Consider the following 27,446-nt stretch of genomic DNA (forward strand, 5'->3'; position numbering starts at 1 on the left):
GTCAGCAGGGGGAAGCCTTTGGCCAGCAGTAGCGGCAAAACGTACCTCCAGATCACTAATGGTATGGGTAGACCAGCTGGAAAAACAACTAAGGGAAGGGGCGCCCAGAAATAAACTCTTAGAATCCATTCCCATGATAAGAGGTGCAGCGGCCTTTCTAGCAGATTCATCGGCTTATTCTGTCTATTTAACATCTTAGGGTATGTGCACACGTTGCGGAAAGGTGTGAGGATTTTTCTGCACTGACTTTGGTAAATCCGCAGGAAATCCGCACTGTGGATTTACTGTGGAATTAACGCTTTTTTTAGCGTTTTTTGTGCGGATTCCACCTGTGGATTCCTATTATGGAGCAGGTGTAAACCGCTGCGGAATCCGCACAAAGAATTGACATGCTGAGGAAAAAACAGCGCGTTTTTTTCTGCAGCATGTGCACTGAGGATTTTGTTTTCCATAGGTTTGCATGGTACTGTAAACTCATGGAAAACTGCTGCGAATCCGCAGCGGCCAATCCGCTGCGGATCCGCAGCAAAATCCGCAATGTGTGCACATAGCCTAAATCTGCAGCCCTTTCAGATGCAGTCCAGAGAACCTTATGGCTTAAATGTTGGCCAGAGGACCTACAGACTAAACTTAAGTTATGCTCGATCCCATGTGAGGGCCAATATTCATTCAGAGAAACTTTGGATGATAGCCGCCAAAAAGCAAGAGACAATAAAAAGGGATTCCCAAACCTAGGACCTGTGTCATTTAAACGGTCCCTTCGGAGCAAAAAATGGTCCCTTCGGAGCAAAAAGTTTTTTCGTAGGAAAACCCTGGGAGGTCAGAATAGATGGGATATATGAACAAAAACACCGTGTGCACTGCTATTTCTCAGGTGCAGAGACTAGGTACCCAAAACATATAGTAAACTAAAGAGAAGTCTCGCACTCAACTTAAGTATTTTATGACTTGCAGATTTTATTAGTACTGAAGTCCAGTGCTACTTCAGTACTAATAAAATCTGCAAGTCATAAAATACTTAAGTTGAGTGCGAGACTTCTCTTTAGAATAGATGGGATGACCGAAAAAGGAAAAACAGAGGGTACCTCTTTGGTAATTCTTCCCAAGACAAAAAATCTTCAAAGTGACGGTTTGCCCAGGGTGGGGGGAAGAGTAACACATTTCCTTCCAGCCTGGGAAAAAATCTCAGGCAGCCCTTGGATATTAAATCTAAACAAATCAGTAACCCATTTCCTTCCAGCCTGGGAAAAAATCTCAGGCAGCCCTTGGATATTAAATCTAAACAAATCAGGCTTACGGATAGACTTTCTCTCCCCCCTCAAAACTATGTAGTGACTCCCCTAAGATCCTCTGTAGAGGAACAAAAGGCCCTAGAATGCGAGGTCTTGAACCTAGTAAACAAATCAGTCCTTCAGGAAGTACCCCCCTCAAGAGATGGGGAAGGGTTTTTACTCCCTGTTATTTCTAGTATCGAAACCAAACGGCACTTAACGGACAATAATAAATTTACGGAAACTGAATGGATATGTCAAAAAACAAAAATTCAACATGGAGTCAATAAAATCTATCATCAAAATACTATTCCCGAACTGTTTTATGACCATCTAGGATCTCAGCGACACGTAGTATCACATCACCATCCACGAACAGTTTCGGAAATTCCTCAGACTAGCAGTTTCCATAAAAGGGGAGATATAGGGATTTTTGTGTTACTCACCGTAAAATCCTTTTCTCCGAGACGCTCATTGGGGGACACAGGACTGTGGGTGTATGCTACTGCCGCCAGGAGGCTGACACTAAGTAAACATAAAAAAAGTTTAGCTCCTCCTCCGCAGTATACACCTTGACACCGGCCGCAGGCGAACCCAGTTTGGTGCAAAAGCAGTAGGAGAGAAAAAAGGAAAACATATCCGCATTAAAACAGAAACAACATGTCTAAAAATAACCTCACTGACTGAACAAGTCAGAAAAAAAATGAAACAAAAAAAGCCATCTGGCTAACAGGGAGGGAGCTGTGTCCCCCAATGAACGTCTCGGAGAAAAGGATTTTACGGTAACACAAAAATCCCTATTTCTCCTTCGCCTCATTGGGGGACACAGGACTGTGGGATGTCCTAAAGCAGTCCCTGGACGGGGAATTAACTCACCGGTATAAGATCCAGGCATCTGCCGGCTATAAGTGCGCTACCGCTGCCTGAAGAATCCTTCTACCCAGACTCGTATCTGCAGAAGTCTGAGTGTGGATATTGTAGTGTTTGGAAAAGGTATGCAAACTAGACCAGGTTGCGGCCTTGCAAACCTGTTCTGTTGAAGCCTGGTGCCGAAGCGCCCAAGAAGCCCCCACTGCCCGAGTGGAATGCGCTTTGATTCCGGCCGGAACGGCTACTCCCTTGACGCGGTAGGCCTCCTGAATAGCCGATCGTATCCACCTGGCCAAGGTTGATCTCGAGGCCGCAAGTCCCTTCCTGCGACCCTCAGGGAGGACAAACAGCGCATCCATCTGCCGAAAAGGTGCTGTCCGAGACACGTACGTTCTCAGCGCTCTCACTAGGTCTAACGTATGGAGAGCTTTTTCCACACGGTGCGCTGGCGCTGGACAGAAAGAAGGCAAGACAATGTCCTCGTTAATGTGGAATGAAGAAACCACCTTTGGTAAAAAGAAGGGTGCTGGTCTGAGCACCACTTTATCCTGATGGAACTGTAGAAAAGGAGCTCGACAGGATAGAGCCGCCAGCTCCGATAACCGTCTAATTGAAGTAATGGCCACCAAGAATACAACTTTCCAGGAAAGGTAAGTTAAAGAGACGTCCTGAAGGCGTTCGAAAGGAACTTGCTGCAAGGCACTTAAGACCAGATTAAGGTCCCAAGCATCCAGGGGGGCTCTGTAAGGCGGAACTTTATGAGCTACTCCCTGTAGGAAAGTTTTTACCTGTAGATTAATAGCGATCCTGCGCTGAAAAAGTACAGACAAGGCTGATATCTGTCTTCTAAGTGTACTTGGTGCAAGCCCTGAATCCAGGCCGGTTTGGAGAAACACAAAAATGTTTGGGATGGAGATACGTAGTGGGAGGAGCCCACGCCCTCTGCACCATGAAAGAAAAACCTTCCAGGTGTGATGATAACTACGTGCAGAGACGGATTTCCGGGCGCTAATCATGGTAGCGGCTACCTCTTGGGGAAACCCGGCCTGAGTTAGGATCCAAGATTCAATGGCCAGGCCATTAAACACAGGGCCCCTAAGTTCTGGTGGTAGATCGGGCCCTGCGAAAGTAGATCCGGGCAGTCCGGAAGCCGCCACGGAGCTCCGGAGAGCAGCTGCACTAGGTATGCGTACCATGACCGACGAGGCCAATCTGGGGCGAACAGGATTGCCGGGACTCCTTCTGTCTTGACCTTTCTGAGACCTTTATTGACCTCACCTTCGGGAGCAGTCCTAGAGGGGGAAACAGATATGGGAGATGAAACTGGCCCCAAGGCAAAACTAACGCGTCCACAGCCATCGCCTGTGGATCTCGATACCGGGCGACAAACCTGGGTACTTTGGCATTCCTCCCGGAAGCCATCAGGTCTACGTCCGGGGTTCCCCAGTGTTGACATACAGTATCTGTTGAAATACTTTGGGATGTAGAGACCATTCCCCGGACGCAAGACCCTGTCGACTGAGAAAATCCGCAGCCCAGTTTTCCTCGTCCGGGATGTGGACTGCTGAAATCACCTAGTGATTCCTCTCGGCCCAGCAGAGGAACTGTTTTACCTCGTGCATGGCCGCCCTGCTGCGGGTACCCCCTTGATGATTTATGTATGCCACCGCTGTAGCATTGTCCGACTGAATGCAGACAGGGCGACCTGCCAAGAGATAATGAAAATGCTGCAATGCCATTCCGAATTGCCCGAATCTCCAACAGATTGATCGGGAGGGTTGACTCCTGCGAGGACCAGCGTCCCTGGGCTGTGTGGCGGAAAAATACTGGTCCCCAACCTAGAAGGCTGGCGTCTGTCGTGACAACCAGCCAATGGACTGAGGGAAAAGGTTTCCCCTGTTGAAGAGATGGGCTCGTTGACCACCATGAGAGATCCTGTCTGACCTGGAAAGATAGACGGCACCTGAGGTTGAGAGAGAATCGATTCCTATCCCATGCTGATAACAGAGCATGTTGGAGAGGGCAAAGATGGAGTTGCGCAAATGGCACTGCTTCCATTGCCACCACCATCCTCCCTAAGACCCTCATGCAAAACCAAACTGTGTGATAGACAGGCCAGCAAAGGGTCTTCACCTCTTGCCGAAGCCTCAGGACCTTGTCCCGAGGTAGGATTGTCAAGCCTTGTAAGGTATCGAAGCACATCCCTAGAAAAGAAATTCTCCGGGATGGTACAAGAGACAATTTTTCTCGGTTCATCAGCCACCCTAGACGAGAAAGAGTGTCTAGAGTAATGCTGATGTTTTCCTCGCAGGCCCGAAAAGACGGTCCCTTGATGAGGAGATCGTCTAAATAAAGTAAAATGAGTATGCCCCGAGAATGCAGGATGGACACAACAGCCGCCATGACCTTTGTGAAAACTCTGGGGGGGCGGTGGCTAGCCCGAAAGGTAAGGCTGTGAACTGAAAATGCAGATTGCCTACGGCGAAGCGTAGGAATTTTTGATGCGCAGGAAATATGGGAATGTGCAGATATGCATATTGAATATCTATTGAAGCTAAGAATTCTCCCTTTTCCATTGACACAATGACCGATCAAAGAGATTTCATTCGAAAGCGACGAATGTTGACAAACCTGTTTAAACGTTTCAGGTCCAGAATGGGCCTTAACGATCCGTCCTTCTTGGGAACTAAGAACAGGTTGGAATAGAACCCCTGAAATCTTTCTTCCTTTGGAACTGGAATAATGACCCCGCGGAGCCGAAGAGACTCTATAGAATTGAACAGGGCCTGTACCCGGGATTTTGAGCTGGGAAAGAACCGGCACAGGGGGAGGTTGACAAACTCTATCTTGTATTCTGAAGACACCAGTTCTCTTACCCATCTGTCGTGAACCACAGTGAGCAAGGACTGGTGAAAAAGGAGTAGGTGGCCGCCTACTTTGTCGGCGTAGACCAGAGACCGACTCCAGTCATTTGGCCGAAAACCTATGGGACCTAGATCCCCTCCCTCTCCCCTGGGATTGCATTCTTCCCAACGGGTTAGCCCTGTAGGAGATCTGATGATCTCAGTCCTGATTGGGTTGCCCTGGAGCAGCAGGATTTGACATTGGGGTCCACCTGGTATTGCGAAAGGGCTTAAAGCCAGCCTGGAACTGGCGACGAAAAGGCTGCTTAATCCTCTGCTGTGGAAGAAAATTGCTTTTCCCTCCAGTTGTATCAGAAATGAGCTGATCCAATTTTTCTCCAAATAATCGGCCCCCCTGATAAGGAAGGGTTGTAAGAGATTTCTTAGAGGTAGAATCTGCTCGCCATGTTCTCAACCAAAGAGCCCTTCTGATGGCAATATCGTTTGCTGTCGCTGAAGCCGCACAGTTTGCTGCGTCTAAAGATGCATTGATCAGGTAGCTCCCAGCCAGAGCTATTTGATTTGACATCTCAGTCAACTCCACTGGAAGATCCCGCTCCTGAAGAGCTTTGGTCAAAGACTCTGACCAGGACATCATGGTCTTAGCTACCCACGTCGCCGCAAAAGAGGGCGAGAGAGCTGAACCTGAAGCCTCAAAGACTGAACGAGCCAAACTATCAATAAGCCAATGAGTAGGATCCTTAATAGATGAGCCATTGGGAAGGGATAACAGTGTATTAGAGGTCAAACGAGAAACCGGGGGATCTACTGAAGGGGATTCTGCCCATTTCTTACGCAGTTCAGGAGCAAAAGGGTATCTAACATCCAGAGCCTTTTGTCCCGCAAAACGACTATCTGGGTGCTCCCTGTGACGTTGGACTAAGTCCTCAAACTCGGGGTGAGAAGCGAACACCCTATGAGACTGCTTGGCCCTATTGAATGATACCTTATGACCAGAGGTCAAGGGTAGATTCGTCATGTATACCCAGGGTCTGGTTGACAGCTTCAATTAGACTGTCTACTGACTGGTAATCAGGGGCCTCTAGATTGAGGGATCCCTCGGAATCGTAGTCCGAACCGAGTTCACCGCTCTCCACTGGAGAAGGTGAACGAGAGGGGGAACTCCAGGAAGCAGATGCTCCTGACGGACCAGGAGACGCTGTGTGGGTTCGCTTTCCCCGCGTCTGCCTAGTGCAAGCACGGCCCCTGCAGGCCGAAGGCTTCTGAGAGTCAGAAGACCTCTCAACAGCAGGTGAACCACTGTCCCTGGCCCCAGCCGGGGTCTGCAGGGTCTCGATTGCCTTAGTTAGGGATGCCACAGACTGTGACAAGGACGTGACCCATTCCGGGGGAGAAACCACGGCTTCTACCTGAGTCGCAGGGGAGGGCTCCTGAGTGCGTTCAGTGTCGCAGGCCTCACAGAGACGATTACTCTGGGCATGCGGAAAAGCGAACCAACAGACTACACATGTAGTATATAGTACCGTGTGAGTTTTCTCTTTTGTAGACATGGTGCCCTGCAATGCTATAATCAGGAAGATCTAGATAGGCTGTAGCAATGCAGCGCTTAATGCTGTCAGGCTGGGGGGAGTAGCACTTACCCCAGTCCTGTGTCCCCGTTCGTTCTGTGGAACCTGTCCCAGAGCGAAGAATCCGAGCTGCCTTTTTGAAAAAGAGCCCCCCCCACTAGTGAGCGGAACTGGAAAAGGCAGCGTCTGTGGACTAGAAGTTGCTTTCCCAGCACTTCGGCGAGGAGAGGGAGGGGGCGGAGCCGCCGAAAATGACACGGCCGGAAAGGGCGGGACTTCTGTCCGCGGCCTACTTCTTGCTAGAAGCCAGGGACTAAATTATCGGCCGCCCCGGAAGTGACGCTGGCGGTCCGCAGTGCGGCGCCGCCCTTAACACACAGGCCGCGGCACCACCAGAAACAAGGAGACCGTGTTGCCGCCCGTAATACACAGGCCACGGCGTCGCCAGAAACAAGGAGACCGCGGCGCCACCGGCAGAAAAAAAAAAAACTCCAGCCGCCAGCACAGCCAGACCGCAGCGACGCCAGGAAAGAGATGAGCCCACAGAGCAGTCCTGCCCTCCAGACCCCCGGTACGATGCGCACCTCAGGAGCCCTCATAGCCCCCCCCCCCACACACACACAGGCAGCCCTTCTTGAATGCCGGCGCCCACGTGAGGGGGGCTGTGTGTAACCAAGCAGACGGTGCAGGCACCCTAACTCCATCTTCCTTTCTATAGGATGAGGAGAGGGACCGTCCGCCCCACTTTATCACCGCTGTCTAGCATTGGTGATGAAGTGGGAGCCGCACGGACAATGCGTATGCACCTGTACAGCCTTGATTCCATAGGTCCCAAGAGGTAGTCCTTCCCTCCTTTTGCTCAAATCCTAGGAATAGGAAAGAGGAAAAATGTCATACTCTAGACGTTAAGAGATGTCTGGTTCAGTACCTAGAGTCCACTCAGAGACGTAGGAAGGAAGGCTCTCTCTTTGTGTGTTTCCAGGGGCCTAGAAAGGGACTCAAGGCGTCTCAGAGTAGCAAGGTGGATAAGAGATGCAATAGCCTTGGCATACTTATCCAGTGGGAACATCGTTCCAGAGGGGATGAAAGCTTATTCAACAAGGGCCATGGCGACCTCAGGGGTGGAGAGGTCTGAGGCATCGATAGAACAAATCTGTAAAGCAAGACACCTGGTCATCACCTTCAACCTTTTTTAAACACTATCGCCTAGATCTAACCTCCGCGTCTGTTATAACCTTCGGAAGAAGGGTTCTTCAGGCTGTGGTCCCTCCCTAAACTACAAAATCTCTGTAATTCTCTACGTGGGGCTGTCATGGGAGACTGAGAAAAGCATAGTTACTTACCGATAACGGTATTTCTCAGAGCCCATGACAGCACCTGTTTATTCCCACCCATCACGTGTGCGGTGAGCACGTTTTACTGTCTGTAGCGTGTTTTTTGTATAGGCACGGTGTTTTCTTATGATAAGCAATATTATAATGTGTATATATTTCTGTTATTATTAACCCGGAGGTCCTCTGATGCTCTGTAAACCACTAATGTGAGGGAGAGGTACCGCCCTTTTATTCTGTAGGTTCCCTGTCCCTGAAGGGCGGATCCCCTCTCTCCGTGGTGCTGTCATGGGCTCTGAGAAATACCGTTATCGGTAAGTAACTATGCTTATTTATTCTACGACCTACAAGTACACCCAGATCCTTCTCTAGTGACTCCTAGTTGTACTCTCTTTTAACATTTGGTGCCCATGTCTTATTGGTGCCCAGATGCATAACTTTACATTGATCCACACTGAAACTCATCTGCCAAGTGGATGCCCAAACATCAGTGTGTCCATATCAGCCTGTAACTTATGCACATCCTCCATAGACTGCACTATATTACCACTATATTACATAGTCTGGTGTCATCTGCAAAATAGAAACACCATTAATCCCATTTTCTGTCATTAATAAATAATTGAATAATAGCCAACACTGAACGATGGGGTACATCACTTATATCTGGACCATACAATCACTAACAGTAGTAGTCCATGCTCTGTGTGGATTTTTGAGACTGTTTTCCATCCAGAGTACCCGGAGAGAACCCATGCAAACTCTTTTCAGATGTTTTCCTTGGTGGGATTTGAACCCAGGACCCAAGTGCTGCAAAGCTTTAGTGCTAACCACTGAGCCACCGTGCTGCCCGCTGTCTCGGTTTAGGTGACCCGAGTCCAAGTTTCAGTCCTCCGCAAGTCTGGATTTGATTTTCTATGACTAACCTGAAGGACGATTGGATCAATGCATGTAAACTTTGTCTCTTCTCGGTACAAATATTCAATGGAGCATTTTAACAGCAGAATTTTGGGGGTTTTAATGCTGGGATTCATCTGAAACAAAGAAAACAAAAGTAAGCACAGGTAAGATAACATCTGTACAGGATACATCTGCACGACAGGAAGGACATTACCTTTTTGTGGGCAATATTTTTGGTGCAGACAAAACCATTAACCACCATGGAGTCGGCTTTTTTTCCACCAGGGATCTATACAAAACACATAATAAATATATGTATAACAAACTGTAGGATGAAATCTAAACCATGTAGGTGTATGCCATAACGAAGAATGGCCGTTCTGGAAAATATTCCAGTTCAACAATGTAGAAAGAAAAAATGTGAAAGACAAACATACTGCTGACATTTTTTGACTAAAGGAGAGGCAGGGAACAGGGGACTAGAAGCTACTGGGAAATGAGGAAGATGCAACTTTTGACCAATAAAATGCTTTAGATGTTTCAGTCACAGTGTATTGTGTGGCAATGACGGTGGGTGCGATATCTGTATGTCACTTTCCCTGCAATTATCGTATTTTTCGGATTACAGACATACTTTTTAGCAACAAACAAATCTTGCTTAACAGTAAGTGAGTTTAATAGTCTGAAAGCAGCTTCCTGTTAAAGAGTAGAGGGCTGTCAACGTGTCCTTTCCAACCACAGAAAACTGCACTCTCTCCTCCTGCCACACACTGATCAAGGTGATCGGTGCAGGGCACCTCCTGGGCAGCTGGAGGGCCTTCCAACCAACTAGCTCAAGGATCATGTGATCAGTCATATGACTGGAAGGAACTTCAAAATGAGGTAATTAATAATGTGAGTGTGTAAGTAAATGTGCACAGGGCAAAGCTGTACATGTAACTGTGGATGTGGCAGAGCTGTATAAGTAGTATATGCAACTGTGTACGTGGCAGAGCTGTATATGTAACTGTGTACATGGCAGAGCTGTATATGTAACTGCACGTGGCAGAGCTGTATATGTAACTGCACGTGGCAGAGCTGTTTATGTAACTGTGCACGTGGCAGAGCTGTTTATGTAACTGTGCACGTGGCAGAGCTGTTTATGTAACTGTGCACGTGGCAGAGCTGTATATGTAACTGTGCACGTGGCAGAGCTGTACATGTAACTGTGCACGGGGCAGAGCTGTACATGTAACTGTGCACGGGGCAGAACTGTATATGTAACTGTGCATGTGGCAGAGCTGTATATGTAACTGTGCTTGTGGCAGAGCTGTATATGTAACTGTGCACGTGGCAGAGCTGTATATGTAACTATGCACGTGGCAGAGCTGTACATGCAAATATGCACGTGGCAGAGCTGTACATGTAATTGTGCATGTGGCAGAGCCGTACATGTAACTGTGCACGTGGCAGAGCTGTACATGTAACTGTGCATGTGGCAGAGCTCTACATGTAACTGTGCACGTGGCAGAGCTGTACATGTAACTGTGCACGTGGCAGAGCTGTACATGTAACTGTGCACATGGCAGAGCTGTACATGTAACTGTGCACGTGGCAGAGCTGTACATGTAACTGTGCATGTGGCAGAGCTGTATATGTAACTGTGCATGTGGCAAAGTTGTGAGTAACTGTGAATGTGGCAGAGCTGTATATGTAACTATGCACGTGGCAGAGCTGTATATGTAACTGTGCATGTGGAAGAGCTGTACATGTAAATGTGCACGGGGCAGAGCTGTACATGTAACTGTGCACGGGGCAGAGCTGTACATGTAACTGTGCATGTCGCAGAGCTGTATATGTAACTGTGCTTGTGGCAGAGCTGTATATGTAACTGTGCACGTGGCAAAGCTGTATATGTAACTATGCACGTGGCAGAGCTGTACATGCAAATGTGCACGTGGCAGAGCTGTACATGTAACTGTGCATGTGGCAGAGCTGTACATGCAACTGTGCACGTGGCAGAGCTGTACATGTAACTGTGCACGTGGCAGAGCTGTACATGTAACTGTGCACGTGACAGAGCTGTATATGTAACTGTGCACGTGGCAGAGCTGTATATGTAACTGTGCATGTGGCAAAGTTGTGAGTAACTGTGAATGTGGCAGAGCTGTATATGTAACTATGCACGTGGCAGAGCTGTACATGTAACTGTGCACGTGGCAGAGCTGTATATGTAACTGTGCATGTGGCAAAGTTGTGAGTAACTGTGAATGTGGCAGAGCTGTATATGTAACTATGCACGTGGCAGAGCTGTACATGTAAATGTGCACGTGGCAGAGCTGTATATGTAACTATGCACGTGGCAGAGCTGTACATGCAAATGTGCACGTGGCAGAGCTGTACATGTAATTGTGCATGTGGCAGAGCCGTACATGTAACTGTGCACGTGGCAGAGCTGTACATGTAACTGTGCATGTGGCAGAGCTGTACATGTAACTGTGCATGTGGCAGAGCTGTACATGTAACTGTGCACGTGGCAGAGCTGTACATGTAACTGTGCACGTGGCAGAGCTGTACATGTAACTGTGCACGTGGCAGAGCTGTACATGTAACTGTGCACGTGGCAGAGCTGTACATGTAACTGTGCATGTGGCAGAGCTGTATATGTAACTGTGCACGTGGCAGAGCTGTATATGTAACTGCATTTGGCAAAGTTGTGAGTAACTGTGAATGTGGCAGAGCTGTATATGTAACTATGCACGTGGCAGAGCTGTACATGTAAATGTGCACGTGGCAGAGCTGTACATGTAAATGTGCACGTGGCAGAGCTGTACATGTAAATGTGCACGTGGCAGAGCTGTACATGTAAATGTGCATGTGGCAGAGCTGTATATGTAACTGTGCATGTGGCAGAGCTGTAGATAACTGTGAATGTGGCAGAGCTGCATATGTAACTGTGCATGTGGCAGAGCCGCACATGCAACTGTGCATGTGGCAGAGCCGTACACGTAACTGTGCATGTGGCAGAGCTGTATATGTAACTGTGCATGTGGCAGAGCTGTACATGTAACTGCACGTGGCAGAGCTGTATATGTAACTGTGCATGTGGCTGAGCTGTATATGTAACTGTGCACATGGCAGAGCTGTATATGTAACTGCATGTGGCAAAATTGTGAGTAACTGTGAACGTGGCAGAGCTGTACATGTAACTGTGCATGTGGCAAAGTTGTGTGTGTAAGAAGCAGTATTGAGTGTGTGTACCCTCCATGCAGTAGTTTTGTGTATTATATATGTGTGTGTTACAGAGGGTGTATATAATATATGTGCTGCACAGCTTTATGTGTATAATACCCATGCTGCAGAGCAACACTAATCATAGATCCATTACCTCCTATTCTACCATAGTGCATTCACATTAGTGATAATGACCGTTCCACTTTAAAACCCCAGGGAAGTGTCAATCAGTAGGAAAAAATGTCTCCCATTTTCTGCTGTCCAAACCTAGGGTGTGTCTTATGGTCAGGAGCATCTTATAGGCCGAAAAATACAGTACTTTCTCTTTATAGGAAACAAGACAAAACAATAAATCTCCATATAACAATGTCATTGCACTGAAAAATATTTAGAATTGAGAGTCCTCAGTGGTTGATACCTTTTCATGGCTAACTGAAAAGATGGTAACAAATTGCAAGCTTTCAAGACTACTCAGGTCTCTTCATCAGGCATACAGTTAGGTCCATATATATTTGGACAGAGACATTTTTCTAATTTTGGTTATAGACATTACCACAATGAATTTTAAACAAAACAATTCAGATGCAGTTGAAGTTCAGACTTTCAGCTTTCATTTGAGGGTATCCACATTAAAATTGGATGAAGGGTTTAGGAGTTTCAGCTCCTTAACATGTGCCACCCTGTTTTTAAAGGGACCAAAAGTAATTGGACAGATTCAATAATTTTAAATAAAATGTTCATTTCTAGTACTTGGTTGAAAACCCTTTGTTGGCAATGACTGCCTGAAGTCTTGAACTCATGGACATCACCAGACGCTGTGTTTCCTCCTTTTTGATGCTCTGCCAGGCCTTCACTGCGGTGGTTTTCTGTTGCTGTTTGTTTGTGGGCCTTTCTGTCTGAAGTTTAGTCTTTAACAAGTGAAATGCATGCTCAATTGGGTTGAGATCAGGTGACTGACTTGGCCATTCAAGAATATTCCACTTCTTTGCTTTAAAGGGAACCTGTCAACCCCGTTTTTTCAGTATGAGATAAAAATATCATTAAATAGGGCCTGAGCTGTGCTGGACAATAGCGTATTTTGTGTACCCTGATTCCCCACCTATGCTGCCGAAATACCTTACCAAAGTCACCGTTTTTGCCTGTCAATCAAGGTGGTCTGGTCAAATGGGCGTCGTGAAATCGCTTCTTCTCCCCCAGATCTTGCTTATCTTTCTGTTGGTGGCGTAGTGGTTTGCGCATGCCGAACAATGGAATACACTGCGCAGGTGAAGAAAAAGAGTGCGATCTGCGCTATTCTCCGCTTTTTCGCTGGCAGCGGCCATCTTCCTGAGGCCGCGCGTGAGCAGATGGAGCGCTCTGCTGCCCGGGGCTTCAGGAAAATGGCCGCGGGATGCCGTGCGTGCGCAGATGGAGATCGCGGCGGCCATTTTCCGCATCTCGGCTTCAGGAAAAAGGCCGCCGCGATCCCCATCTGCGCACGCGCGGCATCCCGCAGCCATTTTCCTGAAGCCCCGGGCAGCAGAGCGCTTCATCTGCACATGCGCGGTCTCAGGAAGATGGCCGCCGCCAGCGAAGAAGCGGAGAATAGCGCAGATCGCGCTCTTTTTCTTCACCTGCGCAGAGCATTCCGCTGTTGGGCATGGGCAAACCACTACGCCACCAACGGAAAGATAAGCAAGATCTGGGGGAGAAGAAGCGATTTCACCACGCCCAATTCACCAGACCACCTTGATTGACAGGCGAAAACGGCGACTTTGGTAAGGTATTTCGGCAGCATAGGTGGGGAATCGGGGTACACAAAATACACTATTGTCCAGCACAGCTCAGGCCCTATTTAATGGTATTTTTATCTCATACTGAAAAAACGGGGTGACAGGTTCCCTTTAATAAACGCCTGGGTTGCTTTGGCTTTATGTTTTGGGTTATTGTCCATCTGTAGTATGAAACGACAACCAATCAGTTTGGCTGCATTTGGCTGGATCTGAGCACACAGTGTGGCTCTGAATACCTCAGAATTCATTCGGCTGCTTCTGTCCTGTGTCACATCATCAATAAACACTAGTGACCCAGTGCCACTGGCAGCCATGCATGCCCAAGCCATCACACTGCCTCCGCCGTGGTTTACAGATGATGTGGTATGCTTTGGATCATGAGCTGTACCACGCCTTTGCCATACTTTTCTCTTTCCATCATTCTGGTAGAGGTTGATCTTGGTTTCATCTGTCCAAAGAATGTTCTTCCAGAACTGTGCTGGCTTTTTAAGATGTTTTTTAGCAAAGTCCAGTATAGCCTTTTTATTCTTGATGCTTATGAGTGGCTTGCACCGTGCAGTGAACCCTCTGTATTTACTTTCATGCAGTCTTCTCTTTATGGTAGATTTGGATATTGATGCGCCTACCTCCTGGAGAGTGTTGTTCACTTGGTTGGCTGTTGTGAAGGGGTTTCTCTTGACATGGAGATTATTCTGCGATCATCCACCACTGTTGTCTTCCGTGGGCGCCCAGGTCTTTTTGCAGTGATGAGTTCACCAGTGCTTTCTTTCTTTCTCAGGATGTACCAAACTGTAGATTTTGCCACTCCTAATATTGTAGCAATTTCTCGGATGGGTTTTTTCTGTTTTCGCAGCTTAAGGATGGCTTGTTTCACCTGCATGGAGAGCTCCTTTGACCACATGTTTACTTCACAGCAAAACCTTCCAAATGCAAGCACCACATCTCAAATCAACTAAAGGCCTTTTATCTGCTTAATTGAGAATGACATAACGAAGGGACTGCCCACACCTGTCCATGAAATAGCCTTGGAGTTAATTGTCCAATTACTTTTGGTCCCTTTAAAAACAGGGTGGCACATGTTAAGGAGCTGAAACTCCTAAACCCTTCATCCAATTTTAATGTGGATACCCTCAAATGAAAGCTGAAAGTCTGAACTTCAACTGCATCTGTATTGTTTTGTTTAAAATTCATTGTGGTAATGTCTATAACCAAAATTAGAAAAATGTCTCTGTTCAAATATATATGGACCTAACTGTAGATGCCTTTATTCCACAACCTCAAACAGTTATGCAACACTTAACAGACAGAGTCGACCACTCCCTCCTAGTACATATCCTTTCTTCCCAAGGAATCAAATACCTTGCCCTGTCCTGGATCTCCCCATACTTCTCTAACCGGGCATTTAGTCTCTCCCTCTCTCTAAGAGACAGCACAGGAATCAGGTTCTCTGTCTCTATATTATGTTGCTGTCAGATTAGGTGGCAAAAACGTGTCGCCAGATTTCCTTTAAGCCAGTTACAGATGCAACTCATTTGTAAAGCCCAGTGAATTATAAATCCGTCCAAAATAAGTAAAGCTTAATAAAACACTGGCTTTCTAGAATAGTGAGCTTTTTCTGGCAGTGATCACTATTGTAGAGGATACACAAGTATTCTGCCTACAATAAGAGGACCTAATGCTCCACCACATGACACCACATACTTTTTTGATGTGGATATATTGGCGAATATCCATATCATCATCGTTCTTGACATCAGGTCGGACAGTCTGCACCACCTGACATACGACTGGCACAATCACGTCTCGCCAAGAGAGCGACAGCGACTCATTGTACAGCAGCTGCTGCAAAAGCGACATCATGTGACTGTGGTTGGCCGATCTGGAAGAGAGAAACAAAACTCTCAATGTTCTGCGCCTCCATTCTGCTAACACAGAAACAGGACTGTTCCTTACAAGAGCCTTTCCATGGCCTGTTTTTCTCCATTTTCTTCTCGCAGCTGATCCAGGGTGTTATGGTGCCAGCCCAATGGAGTAAAAGGAAGGTCTTTTGATTTCTCCTCCACACGTCTGTTAAATAGTGACTCTAGTATAAAAGAAAAAGTCAGATTACTCACTGCATATTTATCATTGTGTGCCCAGTAGTCAGACTCTTTTCTGCTGGTTCTAACATTTTCCTTTTTCTGTAAACTCCTTTTGCTTTCTCTCTCTGCTTCCCCTTTATTTCACACTTGTACAGCTCACACATTGAGTTTCTCAAATCTATTGTCTCCCCCTACCAGAACCCTGGTTATCATGCCACATTTTACTATTGAAGGCCAGGATGTCCATGAATGCCTGGAATCATCAGATCTTAAGTTGTCACCATACAGGAAACCCAAAAGTATGTGCAGATTTCTTACCCTGTTACCCTGCTCCATCTGTTAGGGTTAAAAATAAAAAAAATACACTTTAAACAAGACAAAAAAAAGTGTTACCTTTTATAAATGCGTCACTTATTGAGATCATCTGCTGCCCACCATCTTCAGACAGAAGAAACTCTACAAGAGCAAAGTGAGGGAACAGAAATTACTCAAAAGTTCCGACTATATAAAGCACAGAGCGCGCCCTGGACTAAGTCATCTGCATGGAAACCCCCAAATGACTGCTCATCTCCCTGCAATCACACAGACTGATGCTCATCCCGGAGACCGGACACAGACAGGGCAAGGAGACTGTATGTGATCCACATTCCTCCCACAATAAAAAGATCATCCTTTTGTTGTCATGTTTTATATAAAAGCATGTCTTCTAGAAAATGGAGTAATATAGGCACAGAAATGTAGAATGGCAATGAGAATACACAAGGAATAATATACATTCATGAGTTCATTGTACCAGGAATATTTTACAAGGCACAATGACAATACATTCTTGCCCTGCAGTCTATTAAACCATTCAAATGCATTAAACCAAGTCATTAGCTTTGCAAAGATGAAGTACGGTAAATCTCGCATTATCACTAATACAACAAGCTGAAGTCTTACTAAACGCCCCTGGGAATGTTCGGATTTCTATGTGTGGCAATGCTGAACCAAGATGGATTTAATTAGCGTCACACTGATCAGCAGAAAAGGACTAATGAGAGCAGAATGGGAAGGAGCGATATCCATTCATTTGACTTTGATCACAAAATAATTGAAGGCAGAGTTATTCAGCCGCGTCACTAGAACAGACCAATGTGAGAAATCATTTATCAAGAAGATACAGGGCGATTCAAAAAGGAGCATGCAAAATGATCACCTTGTTATTCCTAACCAAGCGAACAGAGCAGAAATGTACTACGATGAGAAGACACGATCCAGGTTCTATCTATACACTAGAAAGGTTCTACGTGCCCTCCACTGGTGACACGGCAAATAATTCTGGCAAAAAAGAGAGGTGCAGGCCTGTAGACCGGAGTGCAAGAGGACGAGTGGTGTAGAGGCCATTCGGGAGAGGTCGTGCACTGCCGGCAGCTTCTGTTCTTCATAGCCTTCCCACCTCTGCTAATGTATGGAGACAACTGCTGCTGTGTTACTGAAATGTCATAAGTCAAGATGAATAGGAGGACCAAGGAAACACGGCAGAGGATAAAGTCGTTTTTTTTTTTTTAATTTTCGTCAAAAACTTCTTGAAAGACTCTTCCTACTCATTTCTATTGGAAATTCACTTTGTTGCTCACATGAACAGTGTTTTGGGCCTTTTTTTTCCTGAAGAGGTTTTGAAAAGCGACAGGTGGAAAATAATAAAGTGCACGTTACTTTCTTGAAGTGAATACTGAAGTAAACCTTTCCAAACTGGGCTTTATTACATTAAAACACTACAAGAACACTTCAAGAAAAAAACTCTTCCAAAACTGTTTAAAAACTCTTCAAAACCATATCAGGAAACAAAAAAAACTCCCCCCAAAAAAAGCTTTTCTTGAAAAGAATTGGTATTTGAAAAAACAGTCATTTTTGACCACCTAAAAAACCACCAAGAGGAAGTCAGCTTACTGATCACGCAAAACCTAGAATCAAAATAATATATAGAAACCCTAGGGACTATCTTTATTGGGGACACATTTTGGTGGGACAGTTTTTACACTCTCATGATAAAAAATAGTGTCAACCTCTGTTTTTTTACATGCATTACTACTGCTTATTTCAAAGTGCAGGACAGCTGTTTACGGTTTTTATCCTAGGTTGTCAGTTAAAGGTTGCAGTGCGAATGTGTACGTACCCAGTCACACTGAAAACAGATATGGTATACTGGACCAGGAGTAGGATAAGCGTGATGTTCCCACATGAAGGCCTCTTCATGACGTTGCCAATGTGGTCATGTTGAAGACTGGCATGTAATGATCCATTCTGTAAGTGAAATTAAATGTCACATACCATGTCTAAGGAGTCAGCGTCTGCACAATCCTTCAAAAGACATTTGCATGACACTTGGCTTCTAGCAAGATGTCACCACAGACATCTAGCCACCGCTCTCAAAGAGGTCATGGTGCAAAACAAGACGGCAATTGAGGGTGGAATTGAGGTCTATCCTCTTCAGTGATGTGAGCCACTTTTGTCTTGAATGCAAAGACAGTCGTAAATTGGTCTGGAGACTATGTAGGCAATGCCATGAAGAGATATTCATGAGGGAAAATGAACGTTTCTCAGGAGCCATTTTTCAACACAACAAAAGGCCACGCGTTGCTTGTGCCACTAAGAGCAGCTTGAGTGGCCCAATCATGCTACCATGGCCTGCAGCATCTCCAAATGTGTTTCCCATCAAAGTCATCTGGGACATCATTGGTTGGCAATTGCAAAGGGAGCTGCCAGCATTGGATCTTGATTTTCCGTGCCCAAGTGCATTGAGCATAGCAGAACAATCCTCATGCAATCCTTAACCCCATTGATAGCATGACAAGGTGTGTAAATGCATGTGTTTCTGCATATGGGCAAAGCGCTGGGAAAATTTCTAACGGCGCTCGTGCTGATGTCAGTTAGGTGAAGCGAGTTCATTGGATATCAACTCCCAGAACCTTTCAGCCCTGGCAGGTTATAGGAGTTCACTGCGAGACGTTAGGCAGCGATAGTAGACGCTGCTCAGTGTCTCTGCTGGATGACAGGCTGTATGGTCTCATCATGCAACCATGAAACCTGCCATCTAGATGTAGCAGAGCTAGACCCACCGTGGGACAAATGGATTATCATCTTCTCTGCGGAAAGGTGAGGAATATTGTTGTTTGTTATTTTAATTCTTTTTCAGGGGAGAATGGTGTCTCTGGAATGGGCCATGCAGTAAGTATGGTTTAATTAAGATTTATTAAAAGGAGTCGGTGTCATTCTTTCAATTAATGGACTTTATTCTGGGTGTGTGTTTCTATACAATATGACTACGGGGTTAGTAATAGTTGTGTCTTGTTGACGCCTCTCCATTACTAACCTCTGTGCTTGATGTCATCTGACAATATAAAGGTGACAGCAACCCCCCCCAACTATTACCCCACTTGCCACTGCTACAGGGCAAGTTGGAAGAGCGAGGCTAAGTGCCAAAACTGGCACATCATATAGATGCGCCCTTTCTGGGAGCTTATGTTTTTAGCCTGGGGAGGGGGGCCAGTATCAATGGCTCCTTCCTAGGCTATTAATATCAGCCTGCATCTGTCTGCCTAGCCTTTGCTGGTTATTAATTATAGGGGGACCCCCATTTTAATAGCCAGTAAAGACTAAGTATACAGTTGTGAGCTGATATTAATAGCCTGGGAAGCTCCATGGGTACTGCCCTCTTCCCAGGCTATAAACATCAGCCCCCAGCCGTCAGCATTCCCTCTGCTGATTAAGAAAGTTAGATGGGAGCCCACACAATTTTTGAGAAAAATAATCTTTTCATAATTAAATACATATACAGAAAGCTGCATACACACACTGTACTAATTGTATGTCACTGACATCTATATATCTATTCTGTGTGTATATACTGTATGCAATCCATATATTCTATTGTGTCCTGCTGTGATTTTACTGTACGTGGCTGCTGAATTGCCAGCTTTTATTCTATTTATTTTCTATCTATATGTGTTTTGAAGAATATTTCCTTAGAAAACGATGTGTAAATGAGAAAATTGCTCTATGTAAAAGCTCATGTTAAAATCACATTGTATTCGGATAGCAATCGTACTGCATTCAGATGCAATCAGATGTTAGGTGTGAAAAATGCATGACACTTTCATTAGACTTGTCTGACTTTGCAGGAACAAAATCGGACAGATTTTAAAATATCTAGTGTGACCACAGCCTATGTATGAGAATTCAGACAGTAATTTGTTCAGTTGCTGTTTGGAGTCTATTACAATCTAGTGTTTTCTGTGGCAATCAACTATGCACACACCTGTGACTTCTACAAACCCTCAGACCTGCTGGTTAAGCCTCCGCTTGCTATTGAATGGTAAAGTCATAATTTCATGTGATCTTCATAAACTGGGATGACTGTTTAAATTACGCTAATAGCTATTGGGAATATGACTACCTACATCTGAGTGCCGCAATTCAGAATAGCCTATCTTTTAGGGCCTTACTGTTTCACCTGCTAACAGCCTGCTGTGCTAATGCCATAGGTCAGTGTGTCCACCTTGACCTAGATTTTCATGAATCCACCTCACCAAGTGAGCCTAACATGCTCCTGCATTCATGTTGTGCACCTTGTTCTGGTCCTGGACTTGAGTTATAAACCGGGCTCTGGTTCCAAACCTACATTGTACACCTGGTTCTAGAAATATCTCTGGTTCCGGTGTAACAGGCCAGATTAACCCCCCTGCCCAGAATATACCGGGTTTAACGTGACCTAGGCCAGATTATACCCCGGGTATATTCTGGCCTAGGCTAAACTATACCCCGGGGTATAAATTGGCCTAGTCCAGTTTATACCCCAGCTGCTGTAGATCAGATTTTTCAGGCTTTTGAGAACCATTGAGTGATATACTCAATAACGGAGCTCCAGGCAGCACATGGGGGGGCAGAGACAGTGAACGGGGTCCCAGGCAGCACACAGGATTAAGTGATATACTCAAGAACAAGGCCCCAGACAGCGCACAGGGGGCAAAGACAGCACACAGGGGGGCAGAGACAGTGCATAGGGGGGAGGAGACAGCACGCAAGATGGGGAAGAGACAGCGCGCAAGGGGAGGAAGAGGCAGCGTGCAGGGCCCCTGTGAGCTGTCTCTGACCCATGTGCGCTGTCTGGGGCCCTGTGCGTTGCCTGCGGCCCTGTGCGCTGGCTAGGGCTCCGTGTGGTGCCTGGAGCCCAGTTTTCTGTCTCTGCCTCCCCATGTACTTCCTGGGGACCCGTGTGCTGCCTGGGACCCCGTTCGCTGTCTCTGCCCCCGTGTGCTGCCTGGGGCCCCGTTTGCTGTCTCTGCCCCCCGTGTGCTGCCTGGGGCCCAATGTGCTATCTGGGGACCCTGTGAGCTGCCTGGGGCCCCTGTGTGCTGCCTGGAGTCCCTGTGCGCTGCCTGGGGCCTCTGTGCGCTGCCTCGGACCCCGTTTGATGTCTCTGCCCCCCCGTGTGCTGCCTGGGGCCCCTGTGCGCTGCCTGGGACCCCTGTGTGCTGCCTGGGGCCCTGTGGACTGCTTGGGGCCCGCTGTCTCTGCCCCCCCCGTGTGCTGCCTGGGGCCCCGTTTGCTGCCCGGGGCTCCGTTATTGAGTATATCACTCAATGGTTCTCAAAAGCCTGAAAAATCTGATCTACAGCAGCTGGGGTATATTCTGGCCCAGAAGGGTATAATCTTGTCTAGGCCACTTTAACCTGGGTATGTTCTGGGCCTAATTAATCTGGCCTGTTACACAGGTACTACACCAGTATTGTAAACTTGGCTCTGAGTTCTGTGTACCTGTTCAGTAAATTTAAGAACATAAAGAAGAACTTGGTTTGTAAAACTGTCTATGCAGTAAGCTCAGCTCTGTTCACACATTCAGGACTGGACAATATTTGACAATTTTCAATGTACGGTACCTGTATAGATTGTATATGAAGTGAACATCAGTATTTGCTGTAAGTACTGTGACAAAGTCACTGGTAAACTACTGGTTGGGACATATGTGTCACTACGCTTAATGGCATCAGTGATATAAACTATTCTCCTCCAGCACTCTGAAGTGTGGTGAGGCTTAAGCTAAAGTTGCATAAATGGGCTGGTTTTGTGTGGACATTCATAGAGTGGGTGGGAGAATGTCCACTTATCTCCACCTGCAGAGCTGGCACCACCGGGTCCTGACAGGACCTGTGTGATGTCACAGTCATGTGATCAGTCACATGATGGATGAGTCACATGGTGGATGAGTCACATGGTCTGGGGCTTAAGTAGTTTCCTTACAAAGGCAGCAGTGTTCAGTGTGCCATTGTGCCTGGAGAGGAAACACTCCAGGAAAGTGTTCGCTCATGTGTTGGATGCTAAAACCTGAAGCGTGTGTGTTCTGATAGCAGTGAGTGGGAAGAACCCCGCTCTCAGTAGAACTGTGTTTTCTGCCACCATTTTGCTTTGTTTTCCTGTTTTTCCCCAGAGGGGCTGTATTTGCTAAATTACACCTTGGTTTATGCTGCCTATAATAAACCAAAGGAAGTTCTTAAAGCCACAGTGTACCCGTGTCTACCTCAGTGAGCAGCCGAGTGGGCCGATCTACCACAGTACCTACATCAAATCGCACTAAACATTTAAAATTACTCTACGTGGGGCAGCACGGTGGCGCAGTGGTTAGCACAGCAGCCTTGCAGTGCTGGAGTCCTGGGTTCAAACCCCACCAAGGACAACATCTGCAAAGAGTTTGTATGTTCTCTCCGTGTTTGCGTGGGTTTCCTCCGGGTTCTCCGGTTTCCTCCCACATTCCAAAGACATACTGATAGAGAATTTAGAGTGTGAGCCTCAATGGGGACAGCGATGATAATGTGTGCAACCTGTAAAGCGCTGCAGAATATGTTAGCGCTATATAAAAATAAAGATTATTAAAGATTATTACTTGGCAAATTCAGGTTGTACATTAGCCAAGTAAGAGCAAAGGGAACCAGTTATGTCCTTTTTAGCATGTAAGCTGTCCCCAGTGTGTTGTTAATGATGCAATGTGCATCACTAACACATTTTTTTTTTAATTAAGAACGGTGGTCTAATCATGTGTAAAAAGCACTCTATATACTTAGCTCGTACCTGCTCATTTAGTCATAGGGGTGTACTTCATTTCATCCAGTCAAGGTTGGCGCCGCCCACGCATTTGGAAGGATGTTTCCAGGGTTGCGCCAACGTCACTCAACCCCGCTTTGAAAATGTATTGTGTAGCCACGCTTGCAGTGATGAACGGGGAGCCATGCATGCGTAGTGACGAGCCTTTCCCCGTGTCTGCGCTGTGTGACAAGCATCTCCGGCTGCACAATCAGCGAAGCTAGGTAATACACACAGCTTCCGTGAGCATGCACAGCTCTCCGGCCAACACTGTGCAAGTGCGGCTCTATAGTACAGGGCTAACGCGGGATTTTGATATTTCCTGGGCAGTAATAAAATGAATAAAATGAGGAGCACCCCTAAGACTAAATGAGCAGGTACAATCTAACTATATAAAGTGCTATTTTCACATTAGACTGCAGTTTTAACAACAACAAAAAACATGTTAGTGATGTACATTTTCCCTTATGTGACTTAAATGATAATTCCCAAAGTAGCAAGTTAGCCCCCTACACAGAATAGTGTATAATGTGATTGATGGGTCTGCCACAGCCAGAAAACCCAGCGATTCCAAGAACCACGCTCTGCCCCCAATCCCCACCCCCTAGATTGATTTTGACAGAAATAACACTGTTTTCCCTCAAAATCAAGTGATAGTTTAAGTTGCCAATTGGAAGCCCACAGCGATTGCTAACTGCTGGAGATTTTGGCTGCAATGTGGCCACACCAGGCCCATGGCATGGCTGCTCATTCTGGACTTAGCCTTAAACTATAAATAAGGGAAGGGAGTGAATACAGACAATCATTGCTCCTGGCTGAACGAAAGCCCAGCAGCACCTCTGCCGGTAGGATAAAGGATTTGTATTTTGTCCCAGACCCCCTGGAACAGCCAGCTTCTTTAGCAATGACCTTTTGTGGCTTACCCTCCTTGTGGAGTGTCAATGACTGCCTTCTGGACATCTGTCAAGTCAGCAGTCTTCCCCATGATTGTGGAGCCTACTGAAACAGACTAAGGGACCTTTTTAAACGCTTAGGAAGCCTTTGCAGGTGTTTTTTGTTAATTATTCTAATTTACTGACATAATGACTTTTGGGTTTTCATTGGCTGTAAGCCATAATCATCAACATTAGCAGAAATAAACACTTGAAATAGACCACTCTGATTGTAATGACTCTATATAACATATGAGCTTCACTATTTGTATTGAAGAACTGAAATAAATTAACTTTTTGATGATATTCTAATTAAGTGAGAAACAGTTGAATATTAAAAAATTTAATTTTAAAGAAGTTTTGGAAGCTGGAACACACCTGTTTCTTTTCAAATGTTGTTTATATCTCCCAAAGCCCATAAAAAAATGTACACAGAAATTAATTGGTTTCCTATGAAATTGAGCTATGTAAGTTTTTGACTTAAGGAAAGTCAACTGCGAGATGCATTGGGGTCAGGGACTGTAACGACAGATCCTATTTGTTCAGAATGGCTCCTCTGGTTTACTCTATTCTCCATGTTCTGCCCATCAAAAAGCAACAGCAACATAACAGAAATGACACAACAGGCAATGGGGCCCGGGTTTGAATTCAGAAAACATAATATTTAGGGGAAGAAAAGGAGACAAAGCTTCAGCTGGAAAGTAATACGAGACCAGCTTGTGGTGAAGTTACAACATGTCCTCAAGTCCTGATTACATTCGTATTCCCATTTTACGGTAAAGGGAACCTATCACGTAATTCTCCCTGCCCTTACTGCGGTCAGCATGAAGCAGAGGCCGACTCATGAATTACACACCCTGTAGCGTTTTGGAGAAAAACATAGCTGGAAGCGCATCTGACAGACGTGACTAGTCCGAGATGTATGTCCCCGCAGGCTTCTCCCCACCCCCTAGACTGACCGCTCTCTTCCTGGGGGCATATAGTGCAAATGAATGAGAAAAAAAGTGTCAATTAATATGGGTAAATAAAATACTGGTAATCTTGGAGGATGAATTATAGAAAAAGGAGTTTTCAGAAGGGATCAAAAACTGCTTCCAAACTCAAAGCTGGCCCTAAATATAGGAGGCTTGTGTGAGATTCACGTATGTGGTCTATGGTTATTAGTATACAACCACTGGAAGAAACCAACATGCACACAATTACTGCAACCCAAAGGGGAAAAATATGCATGCGGCTGTGAGATAAAAGTACATGGACATACAGAACAAACCAGTACCGAGCAGAGCAGAGAACGTCGCTGCATTCACTTCCTACTGCTCACAAAACGTTTATAACAGAATACGTATAATTTAAGTCAACGAATTGCTCTATGGGCAAGAAACTATGACCATAGTTATTGTAAATGTGCATAACTAAGGTAAGCCAAATGTAGACTTAAAGGGAATCTGTCAGCAGGTTTTAGCTCCCTCATCTGAGAGCAGCCTGGTGTAGGGGAAGAGACCCTGAATCCAGCAATGTATCACTTAGATACTGGGTACAGCAGTTGTGACACAATCAGAGCTTTTACGTATAGAATGCAGCAGAGCTGAGAAAGCTGCCCCCGCACACACCAGGCTCCCTATATACAATGTCCATAGACAGGGAGCTGCTTATCACAGGAGGGGATGAGTCAGACAAGCAGTCAGGTGCACATCAGACCAAGTAATGATAATGTCCTAGTGATAAAACCTTCACTGTAAGTAAACAGCACACAGGTTAATAAACACCACAGTTTAATTCAGTGTTTTAACCCTTTTGTCCTCAGATTATGTAGCAAAAACATAATAGCTAATGTCCTGCTTGTGACTTCAATACCTAATATAGCAAAACTGAGGCAGGGCATGTCCCTATATACTATGCTTGCGTTTTATGGATACTTGCCTTTTGGGTAAAGTAAAAAATCAAAATAAAAACATACTGAAATGCAACAATTATGTGCTGGGGCAACAATTGTGGATAATTGATCCCCAGATTTAACCTCTTAATGACCAGGTAACACATTTACAGCTGTTTGTGCTGGACTTTGACCCCACGCTATTGTATAATTACAGAATGGGGGTCAAAGCTCCTGTGATCTAGCAAGAGCAGGGTGGGTGTCTGGGGAGAAGACAGAAGTTGTTTATTACCGCTTATGTCTTCCAATTCACCAGCTAAATAGCACTCCATGAGCACTAATCTGTAAAGTTCACAAAAAAAAAAATCAACCGTTTATTTGGTGTGAAACAAAAACTATACAAAAAAGTAAACCAAAAAAACTAAAATCAAATTCCTTTTTTCTTTATTTGTGTCGCAAAAAAAGTCCTGTATTGATTACACAATTAAAACAGTATTAAGAATATTTCAATTGGTCTCTCATAAAACATTGAAACAAAAAAAAACCATTATGGCTGCTGAAAACCAAAGAAGCAAAACAAACAAAAAAAATAAAAAAATAAAATTGGAAAACTGGCCAATTGTTCAGGCCTGGTCATTAAGAGGTTAAGCACTGTCATCCTACCAATGGATAGAAGGCACAATTCTAGGTATAAAAGTGTTAAGAAGATCATGGCAGAGGCCATCTGAGCGGCTTAATACCTTTGTGGTCAGCAGGGTGAGGGGGCACATGGGGGTACTTGGAGTGCTTCTTGATGTGGAAGTTGACGTTGTCCATCTCCACATTGAGGCTGATGGAAGCTGCAGAGTCACTGTCCATAGCAGACTGGAAGCTGCTGACTGACGTACGCTTACTAGGACTTGCGGAATCTTTGCACGATAAAGCAAGGGGAGGAAAGCAAAGGGAAAGGAGGGAAAACAAGGGGTAATCAGGGTGGAGGGGAAAAACTACATTTAGTAAATGGAGGTCCCCAAGGTCAGTCCTTAAATGCAACCAACAATTCAGGTTTAAACATGGGGGACTACAATAATAAAGGAGAGGAGAGCGCTGAATACATTAGGTGAACCTCAGGATGGACACTTGGGGACTTCATAGTGAAGAATCTAGATTTCCGAACATGAAGCTTCTACTACTAGAGGCTGCAAAGCAAAATCAGAGAAACGGCTAGTAATTAAAAGCCAGAACTAGCGGAAGCAGCAGAACTCTGGTTATGGAGCAGGAACAAGACCACCATATCATACACTAGAGGGCATGTGAAAGACAACTCCTTGGATGTGGCCGTGATTAGTTGCGGCATTCAGGCATCACACTGACATTCGCATGCTCTCGTGTAGTCATGATGCATGAAGTGGGAACTAATGGGAAAGGTCTGCAGACAGTGGGGTGTGCGCGTCAGTAACAGCAGAGCACACTCAGATTCTGGCACTACACACATCAAGGACCCTCCAGACTAACGGGCCATGTCAGAGCCGTGCATTCCCATAGGTGGTTTATCTGGAAGCCCTTCGCTCCTTACGGGGAGGTGAGCGGATCTGCTGACATTGCATCAATGATGCGAGCAGGGCCCTCGTTCCTCTTGGTATCTATTTTGAACTGTGATTTCTGTTATGCTG

The 27,446-nt window shown here is 45.8% G+C and overlaps 1 protein-coding gene across 3 annotated transcripts in view; it reads right to left on the reverse strand.

Moving 5' to 3' along the window:
• The window catches only part of PIKFYVE (phosphoinositide kinase, FYVE-type zinc finger containing), a 450,712-nt gene that overhangs the window by 299,613 nt on the left and 123,653 nt on the right, over window positions 1-27,446 (reverse strand). For 2 of the 3 annotated variants that reach the window (XM_077275690.1, XM_077275692.1), the window contains 6 exons: window positions 26,535-26,702; window positions 16,264-16,326; window positions 15,743-15,872; window positions 15,491-15,668; window positions 9,019-9,093; window positions 8,831-8,938 (listed from right to left, as the gene is read on the reverse strand). In XM_077275690.1, the coding sequence (XP_077131805.1) occupies window positions 8,831-8,938; window positions 9,019-9,093; window positions 15,491-15,668; window positions 15,743-15,872; window positions 16,264-16,326; window positions 26,535-26,702 (722 nt within the window). The remainder of the gene's footprint in view (window positions 1-8,830; window positions 8,939-9,018; window positions 9,094-15,490; window positions 15,669-15,742; window positions 15,873-16,263; window positions 16,327-26,534; window positions 26,703-27,446) is intronic. The other variant, XM_077275691.1, reaches the window with a different exon arrangement.

The sequence above is a fragment of the Ranitomeya variabilis genome, chromosome 7 (assembly GCF_051348905.1).
Source record: "Ranitomeya variabilis isolate aRanVar5 chromosome 7, aRanVar5.hap1, whole genome shotgun sequence".
Classification (NCBI taxonomy): domain Eukaryota; kingdom Metazoa; phylum Chordata; class Amphibia; order Anura; family Dendrobatidae; genus Ranitomeya; species Ranitomeya variabilis.